The following is a 17,894-nucleotide window of genomic DNA, read 5'->3' on the forward strand; positions in this document are numbered from 1 at the left end:
CCAAGATGCTCTCTCACCCAATTTTTCTTTTTAGTGTTTTAGAGAACGAAATTATTTGATTTTAATAAGCTAATTAATGGGCTTACGTTCACATCATAACCCTCGGCGCTCCCACAAGCCCGTTTTCATTATTGTTGTTAAATTAATTACATTTTCCGTCCTCATATTTTCATTAAAATAATTGTATTATATCTCCGAAATTCATTTATTAGACCCAAGTGTAATGGACGGGCTTTCAATATTGTCACGTCAATGTCATATAGGAGGGGTATCTACTAATTAAACCATCAAATACGTATAATAGTTTAACTAATAATACAATTATTATCAAATGTTTTTTTAATATAAAACAATAGTGAATGTGATTAATTGGAGAAACATGTGGCCCCACATCCCCTTACCCTAACTCTCGTCACGACGTTGGCGCTGCAACTTAGGCGCCCTCCTTGTTGAGGGTTGTAACTTGTAACGGTGTATAACAACACTTAGAGTGTTTATGGCGCCTACAACTTTAAAGGCCACTACACTTGGTCTATAAAGTGTTTATGTATAGCATGCAAATGTTTTAACTGATTTGATCCTTTCCTTAAGACTAACATTAGTTTTCTATACAAGGGGAAAAAAAGAACACTTATATATAACTTTCTTAAAATCACTTTTAATTTATAAAGCTAATTTATGGCACAATTCTTAACAATTTAGATTTGAAAAGATTTAATAGTGACCTTAACTCCCTGCAACATGTTGAATTTACCCAATAGACTCGTTTATAAACCTGTCCATTTGTGTCAAATCTAAAAATCTTGGGGTTCCATGATTGATATGAGGAATACGAAGAGGATGAACTCATTTTGGATCCAATATTCTAGTTCTACAATTCTCAATTTTGTTGAATGTGTAAAATTTGGGCTCCATTTGGGGTTAAATAGGGGAGGGTTTTCACGTAATGACTAAAGTCAGAAAAAAAAGGAAAGCCAAGTCACAGCCACATGGAATTTCTAATTGCCATCAAAGCACGCCACTTCAGCAAAAAACTAACCTCGTAAATCAAAAAACATGGAAAAGATGAGTATTCTCATCACAAGAAACACAAACTATTGAGGAAGTTTGGATACGTTTAGATATCAACCAAAACTTAATCTCAAACGTAGTAATCATTAGCAAGATCAAACTTTTCTAAACATACAAATAAAACATATTAAACTCATAAATCCGACGCTGATATTGAACTCTTGACATATTCCACAACTTGCAGCCTCCCCACTCGCCCTAAACTCATCTAGGTGTTCACCTCCTTATATGAATCTTTAAGCATGTCGCTGATGACGAGTTGTTTTGACGAATTCAAATAAACCAAAACGCATGACGACCCAATAACTCATTTGAAAAAACATACCATGGACCGAGTTCACACATGCGCATGGCCCCTTAGTTATAAACTTTATATTGCGGATGAATATACCATTAGTCCATTAACAACAATTACAACTTTGATGTCAAATATGTGACTATCAAAACTAATAATAATATGAGGATCGATATGATTTGTGAAGTGGAAAGACAATTAAAAAGCAAAATTATAAAAGCTGCGTTACGCACTTACGCGTTTAAGTTTGTATCACAATGATATAACAAATGATTAGAAAATAAAAATATAGCTAAGGATAAAAAAAATACTCAAATATTCATAACATTTTATCATGTGTAGCATACTCATTGTTTAAAGCGAAGAAAACATCTCTTCAAAATACCAACTTCATAATAAAATAAAAATAAAAATAAAAAAAATAAAAAACTACAGTCAAGGTCCTAAACTTTTCAATAATAATCAAACTTACTTTTTTTTTATTTGATTGTTTCTGCTGACATTTTGCTCCAGGTAGGTAACCTGTATCCAGAAAAATTTAGAAACATTAGCCAAAGTTAAACTAACAAAGCAAAACATATGTCGGATTGCATAAAACGTATGTCGAATTGCAAAAAACGTTGATTAACGTTTAAAAAAAGCCTCGGTGCATATTTATAAAAGGTATTGGAGATCTAGGTTCAAAAACAATCCGTTTTTGATCATAAAGTTTTCAGCTTTACTTAGGCCTGTAGACAAACCGAACGTTTAAAGAACCATTTTGCGAACTGTTCAGTGAAAAGTTCATTTGTGTTCGTTCATGTAGTAAATGAACGAACATAAATAAATTAAATTGTTCATATTACTAAACAAACGAACATAAGCACATGTCTGTTTATACCCATTCGTTTATGTTTAGTTTATGTTTGTTTAAAAGTTCATGCAAATTATTTATTACTGCCATTAACTTCAAATCAATTTGGTTATTATATTTTTAAAACATTAACCCCAACTTTAGCTAGTGTCCGTTTGTCTTCATTTATGTTCACGAACCTTTCATTTATAATGTTAAGGAACATACATAACCGAACATAAACACATTCATTTTCTAAACAAACGAACATGAACAAGAAAATCTGTTCATTTAAGTGTCTGTGTTCGTTCGGTTAAAGTCACACGAACAACACAAACAATCTTTGTTGATGTTCATTCGACCTACTTGCACAAAGTAATAGTTCTTATATATGAAACAACGAAAACCAATAGTTCATTATTTAAAAATATGAAGTATACTGAATCTTCAATTGTGCATGCTAAAACAGAGCAAAATTCACCAGTTTCAGTTATGCACACACCAACACTATGTATTCAGCCTATTTTATATGGTTAAATACTAATGTTCTAATAAACCAGCTATACTTTTATATTCAGTTTTGGTTTACACAAACTGAAAATTTATAGACTTTCATTTCTTTATTTTATTTTATATAACTTACGAAAATTTAATAAACATGTTACTCAAATATTATATCCCAAATTTATAATGATCCCATTTAAGCCCAAATTTATTATTTTAGGCCAATCTAGAGGAGGCTCCGAGGGTGGGCAATGTGGGCGTCTGACCAGGGTACGTTTTTTCGTGGGCACAAAAATTTAAAAAAAATCCCAATATTATTAAAATACCTGAAATCTAATGTTTGTTGCTATGTTAATTGCTATGTCATAAACTTATTCTAATACCATGATTTTGATAATTGTTAAGTCTATTGATATGACTTTAATCGTCATTGCATATTTTTTGTGGCTACCGCCACGCCAAACTTTATTTCCGACTTCCTCTCCAAAATTTTTGAACTCAAATCGCAAAACCCAAACTGACACAAAAAAATATATGAAAAAAAAAAACTAAAACCGAACGGTTTTAAAATTTAGGAAAATTAGATTTTAATAATCCCAAGTCCCAACTTAATACAATTGGCCCATAATAATCCTAACTTTGAAAATAGCTGTCGCTGGTCCCAACTTTCACACTATTTGTTTTCATTGGGCCTCCGTTAAAAATTATTAACGCGTTAAGTTTTTTTCAAATTTATGTTTTAAGGCTTTTGATCCGAATAAGAATACAAATCGATTTTTGTTAATTAAAAGTTTAAACACTAGAACTGAAGCATCAAAAGCCCTAAAAAATCAGTTTGAAATTTGGAAAAAACTTATAGAATTAAAAAAGATCTCACCACTGCACCTAGAATGAATAAACAATTTTTAATAAAAGTTTTTAACACTATTGTATAAAATATAAACATATACAAACAGAAATAATTAAAATATGATTTTTTTTATAATTTAATTCATTAATCAATTAATATTTTGGTTTTTACCTCTTTAACCATATAAAAACGTGAAATTTTCAAAATCCCTTCACATTGTACATATTAACAATAAGTAATTTGTAATCATATAAAATCGAATCACATACCATTTTTATTGAGTTTGTAAAACGTGTAATGCTTTGATAACATGCCTTTTAATTTGTGTGGAGTCATGTCTTCTATCTTTGTTATTTTTTAAATAACCTTTTTAATTTTAAAAATACTGTTTTATAGTTTTATATTTAAACATGAGCGTAGTCGAAATACAAAATAATAATAATAATAATAATAATAACAAAAATAATAATTTTATTAGTATTATTATTATAGAAAAACCAATTATAAATGAGATAGGAAAACATTTAATCAAAATAAATTGAAATTTTCATATGAATATATGTCACATTAAATATTATTATTATTATTAGGAAAATTGGATTTTAATAATCCCTATTAAATGGTATTGGCTGATAATAATCCCTATTCGTTTTATCGTCACTGGCGGTCCCAAATTCAAAAAAGTTGGCCCCCAATGGTCCCCCGTTAAAAATGACTTAACGGCGTTATAGTTTTTTCTGAATTTCAAACCAATGTTTTAGGGCTTTTGATCGTTAGGAGGATACGAGTTGATTGGTGTAAAACTTAGCTCGAAACAATGATCAAAACGACTCGATTTTGGTTAATTGTAAGTTCAAACACCCGAATTGAAGCATTGTTTCGTCATTTTGAAGCACTATTCAAACTAAGTTTTACACCAATCGACTCGTATCCTCCTAACGATCAAAAGCCCTAAAACATTGATTTGAAATTTAGAAAAAACTATAACGTTGTTAAGTCATTCTTAACGGGGGACCATTGGGGGCCAACTTTTTTGAATTTGAGACCGCCAGTGGCGATAAAACGAATACGAATTATTATCGGCCAATACCATCTAATAGGGATTATTAAAATCCAATTTTCCTTATTACTGTTATTGTTATTATTCAAGATAATGCAACCTTGTATTATTGTTCTGTCATTTGTATTCAATATGTCTTCATTATAAAACATTTATAACAATTAAGAAAAACATCTTTATTGTGATAATAGTTATATAGAAAATGGTTCAAATAAGAATAAGGAGTTTCCTAAGAATGGTAAGAACCAATCAATTTTTGACATTTGGCATTACAAATGATGATGAAAGAATAATTCTAGGAAACTATGTCGGTTATAATTATTAAAGAGTAATTCTAGGAAACTATGTCGGTTATTGGTGATTTTAAATCTCAACCATTGATTAACATGATCCAATGGCTATGATTTATTCTTAGTATTCATAGGAAACTATTTCTTTTTATTTTAACCTACCCCTAGTTATATAAATACCGATCGAAAAAAAATAGTTATATAAATGTTACTAGTGGCATCTGCCTATCCGGGTGGTGTTTAAATTCCTAAGAGATTTAAGGTTTGAGTCTTATGGTGTACATTAATGGTACCGGAAGATATTAGATTGTTTTTAAAAAAATGGTATCACTCAATCATTTTCGTTTAAAAACTCATATTTATAAAACAGAGCGAGAAAATGATGTGTTAATGAATAATATGGTACTTAAAAAAATATGTGAATAGAATTACCTTTTTCTAGAACCGCAAATAATGCTAGACTCATAGAGGAACACCATTTAACCCACCAAAATATAAATATCATGAGGATTCAATCTAATAATACAACAATCCATGTATAATAAACCACAAAATAAATAAAAAAAAAGTAAGAAAATGAAAGAAGGAAAATTCCATCCTACATTGGTAGAGGAAAAGAAATGAGAGACTTCCACCTTAGTATAAATAGAAGTGTAAGTATCTTGTCCAACATCGCTATATTATAAAACTAGTGAGCTCTTTATAAGAAAGTAAATTTCTATGTTAATTTCTTATAAGACATATCACACCCAGTGGTCCTAACAGAGGGTGCGAGCACCCGAACGCACACGGGCACGGGCGAAGTGCGATGGGCGCAATGTGGCGCTTTGATGGCGCACTTTGCACTGCTGCGAGCTGCTTAAGGGCCGCCGCCTTAGTATTTTTGTTGGGAATTAAGATTTTTTTTTAAAAAATAAAATAAAATAAAAATCCTTCCATCGCGATACACGACGGGTTTAGACTACCCATCGTGTCGCGACGTGGAGGTTACGCAGACGAGACACGTGGCATGCCACGTAGCAGGCCTAGGGCTGACTCGACGTGGCTACGAGATTCTTCGCGATACGCGACGGCCCTGTGTATGATCATCGCGTACCACGATGGAGTCCATAATTGACTATAAATATATTGGAAACGAGACGTTCATTCTTGCTCAAAATTTTCATTCTCTCTGAATTCTCTCACACATATACATGGATATATATATATTAAGTATAATAGCCAAGTTATCGTAGCGATACTCTATCCGATCGAAAGAAATATACACGAATCCAAAAGCTCTGCCTGTTAAGGTATGAATTGTGCCATAGTGTAAAGTTTCTACTCTCGTGATTATCGTTATGATTATTGGTTCTATACTAACCTAGGTATACTCATGGCAAATGTTTTCAAGTATTTTAAATACATTACAGTGATTAAGTCTCTGTAGACTTACCGGATGGTTACTACTGGTATTGTGGGGTTTTGTATACAAGGCTTGCCTATTGGGCTATTACACGTTACTTATTGGACAAGTGTTAGCCAATAAGTAATATGACCACAGTCATAGATACGGTCGAGTGACAAGTATCTTTCGGTAATTTGTAAGCAGGCAGATGTAAAAACATCTTAATGTTGTAACTGTAAACTGTGTTATTTTCAAATGAATGTACTCACCAGTATTTCTTGCTGATCAAATATTTTAAACATGTTTCAGGTGACTTGTTAGAGACAAAGGAATGATGCCTGCGGGCTTCCAGCTTAAATAAGTGGCTTGTCACCAGAATAAAGAAACTTGTTTTGTAAATTAGGGTTTAACTCTATAAAACTTACGTTTGTATCAAAAAGGGATTTAAATCCTGGTTTATTCATAATAATAATCATGGTGTTTTTATAACTCTGATCATTTTTTCTAACTACGGTTCTGATGAAATTTTCCGCTGCAAAATAATTTAATAAACACCGATACCACCAATCAATGTTCACGACGGGTCGGGGGCCGTGACACCATGCATCAGCGATTTCAATTATTTCATTGTTTTTTCTTCGGTTGATCAGATAAAATTTCCTATTCTTACTTGTTAAAGGACGACTAGCCATTTACCTAAAAGATCTTTTAAACAAGTAATTATACAACTATAAATAACATCGTATTTATGGATCTCAATCAACTTACAATTACGATAATATTCTAATAAATTTTATGAATTATTAGAAACTTACCTGTCATGTTCACATTTTACATTATCCCTGGTTAATAGCCTTAACTAGACAAACAAGTGATTACTTTAATATCAATTATTTTCTTTTGAATGTGATATTATTTTACATCAAATAACAAGTAAAAAAGATATTATTTAACACCTCTTTTAAAAATTGATTAAAAGGGTATTATTGTGTTGAGAAGGAATATGACTTCATTGATTTGGTTAAGGTTGCAAAAGTCGCAAGGCGGATCCTAGGCCATCGACTGAGGAGTTGGGAGTACTCGGCTTTAGTCGGTGAGTACCCGGCCTTAGTCGGAGAGTACTCGGGGATGGTTCAACGAGAACTCGGCCTAGGCGAGGATTACTCGTTGAGTACTCGACGTCTAGGCGCAATTTTTATAACCATGGATTTGGTATACTCTAAAAGACGCCCTAGGTACAACGTTGTGATGCTCAACATGTCCGGCATAGTCCCATTTTGACTATACACGAATATATATTTTAGCTCGGCATATCTCGAATCACAAGAGCACATTTACGTTGTTAATCATAGCATTACTCTATATCTTATAAGTTCTATATTCATTAAGTTGGCCATTTGTTGTCACATGTTTTGTTTACGATGCGTATAAAAACAATCGACCAAACAAGTATTTCATAGAGAATTGACAACGAGTTTGTTCTCGTGTTTTGATAATGGTTTCTTTGCAAGTTCTATATTCGCCGAATCAATCAACAGTCTCCATGACATCACATGTTTAAATCAACTAGTCAATAAATTTTACACATATTAGTGTTTACAATATATTAAATAGCAAATTCCAACTTCCAATAGTTCAAACAAATAAACAAACATATAAATATATAATCATTATTATATGTTTAGACCGAAATTGACTTGGGATGAGAGGATTAGGCATGATTTGATAGACCTAAACCTCTCCGAGGACATGGTTGAGGATAGGAATTCGTGGAGAAGTAGAATTAAAGTTAAGGATTTTTAGAGAGAATTGAATACCTTAGGGCTTAGACTTAACTTATTTAGGTCACATACCATAATGGTATTTCCCTTACATATATTATCATTATTATTATAATTATTATTAGCTTTTATATAGCTGTTAAACTGTGATCTTATTATTAATATTACTATAATTAGTAGTAGTTTTTATATAACTGTTAAATTTTGATTTCCTTTATTTTGCTTCATACACATGTACTTAGAGCCGAGGGTCTCTCTGGAAGCCACCTCTTTATTCCTTTGGATAGAGGTACGGTGTGCCTACTTCCCACCCTCCCCAGACCCTACTTATAGCTTTGCTGTCGGTGGGATTTTACTGGGCATGATTGATTGATTTTATATATATATATAAATATATAATATGACCATAACTGAAATTTAAGTGAACGTATTAATCATTAGCAAGATCAAACTTGTCTAAAACACTAATCAAACATATTAAATAGAACATATATCCGATGGTGATAACGAACTCTCAACATATTCCACAGCTTGCAGCCTCCCTACTAGTCCAAAACTCATCAAGGTGTTCACCTCCTTATATGAATCTTCAAACATGTCGTAGATGATGAGTTGTTTTGACGATTTCAAAATAAGCAGTTTCCCATCATCTAAAATACATGACCACCGCTCGTAATCCAAAAAATGACTATATAGCCCGAAATCCAATTTGAGCAAACATGCCATCGACCATGATTTCCTGATCCCATGTTCTTTCATTACCCATAACTCGTATTTATCCATATTATTTTCGCACATCATGCAAAGCCGGCTGTTGTATGTACCCAAATTAATCATCCATTTATTTGGACAGTCTATCTCTGAAAATACCATCTTTTTCATATCAAGAAACAATATCTTTATCCCCGCAATCCAGTACAAAAATTCATTTACAAACGTACCTGGATCGATATTAATATTAAATATGTCCTTGTTTAAATTTGAAGGCATGCTCCATGACCATGCTTTAAGACTAAAGACCTCAATGGTATTGCAATATCTATTCAATCTAACAATCTTTAAATCATCTGCGGTTGTACCATAACCAAATCCATACACACAAGTAAGGGATTGTGTTATTGGATCAGGCACTTCCTTGAACTTTCCCAAGAACGGGTTGTAAAGGATAAAATGATCATATAAACTATAGCTTAGGACTAAAATGAGTATCCCATTAAATGACCCCAAAATGGTCATCTCTCTATAACTTTCTCGGCTAAAAGGAGAGCAAAGCTTAATCATTGTTCGTGCCATGTCATTAGTGTTGTCTATTGTGTGAAAAGGTAGACTTGGGAGAAAGATCATCCGTCGTGATCTTGATTTCATAAAGTAAGGATCTGAAATCAGACGATTCCAATGCTTTGATAAGCATTTCAACCGCACCAAGGGTTTAGTAGGCATTCTGGTAAATATTTCGTGAAGAATATGTTCAGGTAGACACGCATCCGCCATTGATGATTGACTGTCAACTGAAAGAATAATATTATACAATCAGTTTATGATTGTTTTCAAGTGAAAAGTACTAACTATTTTGTATTGTTTTATTATGATCTGGTGAATATAAGCAGATATCTTGTTAATATTTTCTAAACAAATTAATTGTAATATGAAATCTTGATTCTATATTAGTTGCATGATTGAAATCTTTGATTTCTATAATATCATATATATCAAAAGATTAACAATTCCTAGCTAGAATTAAGAAACCCTAACAGGCTATAATTAATTTGAATTTAGTTACCCGGTATTCGCTACTCAAATCCTGAAACAACTATCTATCTTTTGGGATTTGGGATAAACCATAGTTTTGTTACAGGTAGGATTTCACTGAAGATGATTGATGTTTTTATGCCTACGTAAAATAAAATAAGTAGAATAAAATCCAAAAACATAGGTACTAACAATCGATGTTAAGTTCAAAATAATATAATCACAAAAGCAAAGCAAAGATGTTAAGTTTACTTACCTCTTTCACCAAGATACTCTCACGCCCAATTTTTCTTTTTAATGTTTTGGTGAGCGAAATTATTCTTTTTAATAAGCTAATTAAAATGGGCTTTACGTTCACATCATAATCCTCGGCCCACAAGCCCATTTTGATCCTCCATCAAAGGGTTAGGGCAACACATGTTAGAAGCGGAGTACCGGGAAATTAATGAGCCATGCCCGATTTGCCGCAAAGTTTGTTCGGATGATTTTTGTGAACATGTCGTTCATTGCAAGGAGCTTCCGGGGATATGGACATGATTTGGTTAGAAATGTCCTTTGTGATGTGTTAAAATGAGCGGGGATCTCGACAAATAAGAAGCTCCTGTGAATTTCCTGTCGGATCCACTTGAAGAGAGGTCTTCTCTCCGGCCAGAAGACGTTGTTGTGTTTGGATAGGCAGGGAAGCACAATTGTGTAGACCTTACTAGAGTACCCCCCCCCCCCCCCGCCCCGGGTTGGGCTTAGGGATACCGTTTTTTGTTAAGCAGGTTGTGTTGAAAGCGGAATAAAGAAAAATTGTTAAGCATGAGAAAACATGTACCGAGAATCAACACGTCTTCATTCTTTTTGCTTTTGATACATTTGGGTTTATTGCCCCCGAAGCTATTACGTTTCTGAGAAGAGTTCAACAGTCGTGCATAGTAACTTATCGACGCCAAAGAACTTTAAGTTTGTTTTCGGTAGCATCGGGTATGCCATCAAAAGGGGTGGCGCAGCTTGTTGCCCACTTAACCACTTATCTATTGTAATTGGATTATTTTGTTCAATATATGAATCATATGTATTGATTTGATTATTTTTGTTAAAATAAATTACATTTTTCGTCCTTGTATATTCATTTAAAAAAATGAATTACAATATATTAAATAGCAAGTTCCAACTTCCAATAGTTCAACAAATTAACAAACTTGTCTAAAATACAAATCTAACATATTAAATCGAACATATATCCCACGGTGATACCAAACTCTCAACATATGCCACAGCTTGCTTCCCCCCTACTAGTCTAAAACTCGTCAAGGTGTTCACCTCCTTATATGAATCTTTAAACATTTCGTAGATGATGAGTTGCATTGACGATTTCAAAACACGCAGTTTCTCATCATCCAAAATGCATGACGACCACCTGATATCCAAAACATGTCTATAAGCTAGCCCGAAATCCAATTTGAACAAACATGACATCGACCATGATTTCCCGGACCCTTGTTCTTTCATTACCCATAACTCGTATTTATTCGCATTATTATTTGCGCACCTCATGCAAAGCTGGCTGTTGCATGTACCCAAATTAATCATCCGTTTATTTGGAGAGTCTATCTCTGAAAATACCATCTTTTTCATATCAAGAACCAATATCATTTTCCCCGCAATCCAGTACAAAAATCCATTTACAAACGTACTTGGATCAATACCAATAGAAGCAATGTCCTTGGTTAAATTTGAAGGCTTGCTCCATGACCATGTTTTAAGACTAAAGACCTCAATAGTTTTGATATATCTACTTAATCTAACGATCTTTAAATCATCTGCGGTTGTACCATAACCAAACCCATACACATTAGTACGGGATTGTACTACTGGATCAGGCACTTTCTTGAACTTTCCCGAGAACGGGTTGTAAAGGATCATATGATCATAGAAATGATAGCCTAGGACTAAAAGGAGTATCCCATTAAATGACCCAACAATGGTCATATGTTCATAACTTTCTGGCCTAAATGGATAGCAAAGCTTAATCATTGTTCGTTGCATGTCATTAGTGTTGTCTATCGCGTGAAAAGGTAGACTTGGGAGAAAGATCATCCGTCGTGATCTTGACTTCATAAAGTAAGGATCTGAAATCAGACGATACCATTGCTTTGATACGCATTTCAACCGCACCAAGGGTTTTTGTAGGCATTCGGATAAATATTTCGTGAATAATATGTTCAGCCATTGATGATTGATTGTCAACTGATGTGATATTCGTCAATTTCGGGTCTCGTTTGTATTCGTTTTTGTATTCGTTTATAATGTAAACCGACCCATTTTGTAAACCAAAGCTTATGATATAATCAAAATGATGGATTTTATGTTACAATATTGTTTTACACTTGTTGGGTCTTGAAAATATTCTTTTTGGTCCTTAAAACTTCTTAAAATGACTTAAACCAAACTTTGGGGACTATTATTGCCATTTACCAAAAACTTGTTTGACCATTTCAACCATCACATGCATCTTTACCCTATTTGTATGAACTATACTCTTACCATTATAAAAGCAAGGTTCCATACACCATTTTGGTTGTTCATCTTCTCCAAAATCTCTCTCAAATCCAAGTATTCATCTTCAACATTTTGTTATTTTGATTTCTTAAGGTCAACTAACTATAGTCTTTCATTTTAACTTGTTTATCTAATATTACTAACACTTGAATATGGTGGTACAACATATATATAATACACACCCCTTGTTTCCTTTATTTGTTACTTCACCGACTCCGGTTGGTTAAGTTTCGAATGTCATAAGGCAAGGCTTCATGGAGGACTTCGTGTTCTTGATATATATACACACACATAACTTATTATACATATCACTTATGACTAACTTCTAACCCTTTTAGTTTGTTCATCTTATTTACAAGTTCCATGGTGTGGGTTTGTATAAGACTAACCTCGGTTTAACCGAAACTAGTCCAAACCGGAAACCGAACTTTTATTTACTAGTTTTGTTAAAATAGTTGTTTAAACATGTTTATTGCTAGATTTGAGTTTCAAAAATCATTTTTACAAGTTCTTTGATATTAAGCATATGGAATCCATCTATGAACTCGTTGGGAGATGGAAACCGAACTAAACCGAAACTTTTGCTTAAAAGACTTGTAGTTAACTTTTTAGTTGTAAAATTTAAGTTTTCTTCATTTATAAACCAATATACAAGTTCTATGATATTTGGGCATGTAGAAACCATCTATGAACTATTTGTGAGATGGAGACCGAACCAAACCCAACTATGCCGACTTTTACTCGCTTAAGACACACAAGTGTGTTTTTAGCTATCAAGACTTGTATATTTCTTTAAAAATAGTTTACAAACTGATTTTAATTATTTTCTTAAGTACTTGGAATTGTTGGATCCAACTTGATCTCATAACATAGTTTGGACCGACAAAACCCAACACTCGCTTAACGTGTGTTGTTAGTTCTAAACAATAGATCTACATACTTGGTTAAGTGTTAGTATATTTTAATGAGTTATCTCATAACAATTAATATGTTGGAAAGTTGACTTTGGGTTTGACCATTTGTCAAGACCCGAATCGACAACCCGAACACTCGTTAAAAACCCGTTTTAGTATCTTTGTCCCAAAGGAACTTGCATTTTAGCATTTTTCCCACCTTATTACTTAACGTTGGTTAAGTAAATATTAAGGTTAGATACTTTAACCCGGTTTCGAGCAAACTTACATTTTTAAAGGATTGTTATTATAAATTCTTAAATAGTTACATTTTAAACCTTGAACTTTAATTGTTTACTTTTTGCAACAATTATTTTATTTAAAGATCTTCAAGACAACCATTCTAAATCCAAGATTTTATTGTCATTTAAGCCTTGCTCTTTAAACTTTATCCATCCGGTTATTCATCTTTTACCGATCAAGTTTTATACTTGAACGTGAGTAACTTCATACCCTGTTTTCTATCTTTTGTTTTGGGGTGACATTTCATACTTATTCAAATCACATGCTTTATACTTGAGTCTTAAACCACAAACGTTGTTGTATACTTTACTTGAATAATTGCTCGATTTGGTGTTCTATGCTTATATGCCTATGTGTTTATCGCTTTCGGTTGGTGGAATCTATAAATCCTAGATTACTTGGCATCCCCTTGTAGCAAGGTGTCGTTAACGTAATGCAATTAACGATATTCTATTAAATCCTAGACTACTTGGTAATCCCTTGTAACTAGGTGGCGCTAACGTAATTCTATTAGCGATTGTCAATTTATCCAAGTAGTTAGCTATTATTTATGGTTTTGTATACTAGTTTTGTGGCTTTTCATACTATATATCTATTGTTCAAACTTATGAATTGCTCACCAACCTTTGTGTTGACAACTTTATTTTATGAAATGTTACAGGTTTGCATCTAGGTTGATTATGGAGTTCGGTGATGAAAATGACACAAATACCGTTAGGATATTAGCAAAAATGAACAATATTTGATTTGCTATATTTTGTTGTATTTGACTTATGAATATTTGGTTATGTGACATTTTCGATGTTGTGAAATGAAATGAGTTTGTTAAATATTGTCGCTTTAAATAGTGTCATGCGCTTATGGGCAATCGTTACACCTCGGCATGTTCCGCCGCCTTCGGTCGGGGTGTGACAACTGAAAGGATAATATGATACAATCAATACATCTTATTAATTAATATTTTCTAAACAATAAATTGTAATATGAATTCCTGATTCTATATTAGTTGTATGATGAAATCTTTTATGTCTATAATTATCCATGCATCAATATCATATTTATCAAAAGATTAAGAATTCCTAGAATTAAGAAATTAGAAACCCTAATAGGCTCGAATTAATTTGAATATAGTTACCCAGTATTCGCTTCTCAAATCCTGAAACAACTGTCTATCTTTTGGGATAAACCGTAGTTTTGTTATAGGTAGGATTATATATACTGAGTATGATTGATGGTGTTAACTTGTTATGTCTACGTAACAATACTAACAATAAGTAGAATAAAATTCAAACACATTGATACTAACAATCGATGTTAAGTATAAAATAATCACAAAAGTTAAGCAAATATGTTAGGTTTAATTACCTCTTCTCCAAGATGCTCTCTCACCCAATTTTTCTTTTTAGTGTTTTAGAGAACGAAATTATTTGATTTTAATAAGCTAATTAATGGGCTTACGTTCACATCATAACCCTCGGCGCTCCCACAAGCCCGTTTTCATTATTGTTGTTAAATTAATTACATTTTCCGTCCTCATATTTTCATTAAAATAATTGTATTATATCTCCGAAATTCATTTATTAGACCCAAGTGTAATGGACGGGCTTTCAATATTGTCACGTCAATGTCATATAGGAGGGGTATCTACTAATTAAACCATCAAATACGTATAATAGTTTAACTAATAATACAATTATTATCAAATGTTTTTTTAATATAAAACAATAGTGAATGTGATTAATTGGAGAAACATGTGGCCCCACATCCCCTTACCCTAACTCTCGTCACGACGTTGGCGCTGCAACTTAGGCGCCCTCCTTGTTGAGGGTTGTAACTTGTAACGGTGTATAACAACACTCAGAGTGTTTATGGCGCCTACAACTTTAAAGGCCACTACACTTGGTCTATAAAGTGTTTATGTATAGCATGCAAATGTTTTAACTGATTTGATCCTTTCCTTAAGACTAACATTAGTTTTCTATAAAAGGGGAAAAAAGAACACTTATATATAACTTTCTTAAAATCACTTTTAATTTATAAAGCTAATTTATGGCACAATTCTTAACAATTTAGATTTGAAAAGATTTAATAGTGACCTTAACTCCCTACAACATATTGAATTTACCCAATAGACTCGTCATAAAGGTAAATCTACCTTTTCCACAAAGTTAGGGATGTGTTTCATAAAAAATGGGTTCATTTAGACACATGCTATACTTTTACTAATTTTTTTCTTTTTATAAATGCACTTTTGTTTCTTTTCTTTTTTTCTTTTTAGTGGATAACACGCCGTCTAATGTTACTTGGAATCTAAAGAAATAAAAACTTCACTCTTTAACAACTCCTCTTAATGAAAATTTAATTTTAATTGCTATGCAACTACTAAATCCATATATTTGTCCATATTTTGTTTTGTTATTCTCCTTTCAACTTCACGCTTGTATTGCGAGTCGTTTAAAAACCCTCAACAAAAAAAAGTACTTTATTTAGGCTTGACAAGAAATTCATTTGTAATTCGAAAATTTGCTTATAGCAATACTCGCATTGAACCTACATATGTCTAAATGTATGTATATTTAAGCCACATCCAAGTCACTAAAACTTTCTCGTATAATTTGATCACTCATTCTCATGTTTTTTACCTTTTCCTGTCAAATGGAACTTGAAATGTGTTTGTTATTAGAATTGTCATTATCACTTGCAATTTAACTATCAATACAAATTTCAAATGGATGATAACACTATCGCTGCAACTATTAATTTGATTATGAGTATCATTCGTGATCATGTGGATCCGCGGGCATTCTTATCATTATTCTATAGTTCACTAAAATCATTATTCATATAACTAGAATTCTGTTACAAAGATTTTCTTTAGTCACTAAAAAAGAATGATCATTGTCAATATTAAAAAAAAGGCAAATTGGATTTAAATAATCCAACATTTTCTTAATTGGCCGATAATAATCCCACCTACGTTATTTCCCACCAGTAGTCCCACATTTTCCATGTTTTTTGGTTTATGATCCCCCGTTTGAAATAGTTAACAGGGTTAGTTTTTTGCTAAGGTAGCGTGCTTTGTTGGCAACTAAAAATCTCACGTGGTTGTGACTTGGCTTTTTTATTTCTTATTCTAATTGTATTAACTCAATACTTAACCAATATAAGTCCATAGACCCTTCATATTTCCTAACACACCCTAATTCGAAGAAAACGATCTCCAGGCTTGCGATCAGGTAGGTATGTTCTCGAATGATTTGAACCCTAATTCGAAAAAGACAATCTCCTACCCCTGCTTGGAACTTCGTTTTCTAGCTACTCTTCGTATTGCAACCGGTTCATGGTTACAATAAACCTGTCCATTTGTGTCAAATCTAAAAATCTTGGGGTTCCATGATTGATATGAGGAATACGAAGAGGATGAACTCATTTTGGATCCAATATTCTAGTTCTACAATTCTCAATTTTGTTAAATGTGTAAAATTTGGGCTCCATTTGGGGTTAAATAGGGGAGGGTTTTCACGTAATGACTAAAGTCAGAAAAAAAAGGAAAGCCAAGTCACAGCCACATGGAATTTCTAATTGCCATCAAAGCACGCCACTTCAGCAAAAAACTAACCTCGTAAATCAAAAAACATGGAAAAGATGAGTATTCTCATCACAAGAAACACAAACTATTGAGGAAGTTTGGATACGTTTAGATATCAACCAAAACTTAATCTCAAACGTAGTAATCATTAGCAAGATCAAACTTTTCTAAACATACAAATAAAACATATTAAACTCATAAATCCGACGCTGATATTGAACTCTTGACATATTCCACAACTTGCAGCCTCCCCACTCGCCCTAAACTCATCTAGGTGTTCACCTCCTTATATGAATCTTTAAGCATGTCGCTGATGACGAGTTGTTTTGACGAATTCAAATAAACCAAAACGCATGACGACCCAATAACTCATTTGAAAAAACATACCATGGACCGAGTTCACACATGCGCATGGCCCCTTAGTTATAAACTTTATATTGCGGATGAATATACCATTAGTCCATTAACAACAATTACAACTTTGATGTCAAATATGTGACTATCAAAACTAATAATAATATGAGGATCGATATGATTTGTGAAGTGGAAAGACAATTAAAAAGCAAAATTATAAAAGCTGCGTTACGCACTTACGCGTTTAAGTTTGTATCACAATGATATAACAAATGATTAGAAAATAAAAATATAGCTAAGGATAAAAAAAATACTCAAATATTCATAACATTTTATCATGTGTAGCATACTCATTGTTTGAAGCAAAGAAAACATCTCTTCAAAATACC

At 32.7% G+C, this 17,894-nt stretch overlaps 2 protein-coding genes across 2 annotated transcripts; both read right to left on the minus strand.

Moving 5' to 3' along the window:
* Window positions 1-8,547: 8,547 nt before the first annotated feature.
* On the minus strand, window positions 8,548-9,561 carry LOC143557472 (F-box/kelch-repeat protein At3g06240-like). The gene has a single exon (XM_077046533.1). The coding sequence runs from the start codon at window positions 9,559-9,561 to the stop codon at window positions 8,548-8,550; it is 1,014 nt and encodes a 337-aa protein (XP_076902648.1).
* A 1,470-nt stretch (window positions 9,562-11,031) lies between these two features.
* On the minus strand, window positions 11,032-11,841 carry LOC143557473 (F-box/kelch-repeat protein At3g06240-like). Its single transcript, XM_077046534.1, has one exon. It carries the CDS (start codon window positions 11,839-11,841, stop codon window positions 11,032-11,034), a length of 810 nt encoding a protein of 269 aa, XP_076902649.1.
* Between the last annotated feature and the right edge of the window lie 6,053 nt (window positions 11,842-17,894).

This window comes from Bidens hawaiensis, unplaced genomic scaffold, assembly GCF_021521415.1.
Source record: "Bidens hawaiensis isolate Kalapana, Puna unplaced genomic scaffold, B.hawaiensis_p1.1 tig00018977_1, whole genome shotgun sequence".
Lineage (NCBI taxonomy): Eukaryota > Viridiplantae > Streptophyta > Magnoliopsida > Asterales > Asteraceae > Bidens > Bidens hawaiensis.

Excerpts from the sequence above, each read along its gene's own strand:
- LOC143557472 (XM_077046533.1), bottom strand. The coding sequence starts at position 9,561 with ATGGCGGATGCGTGTCTACCTGAACATATTCTTCACGAAATATTTACC.
- LOC143557473 (XM_077046534.1), bottom strand. The coding sequence starts at position 11,841 with ATGATTAAGCTTTGCTATCCATTTAGGCCAGAAAGTTATGAACATATG.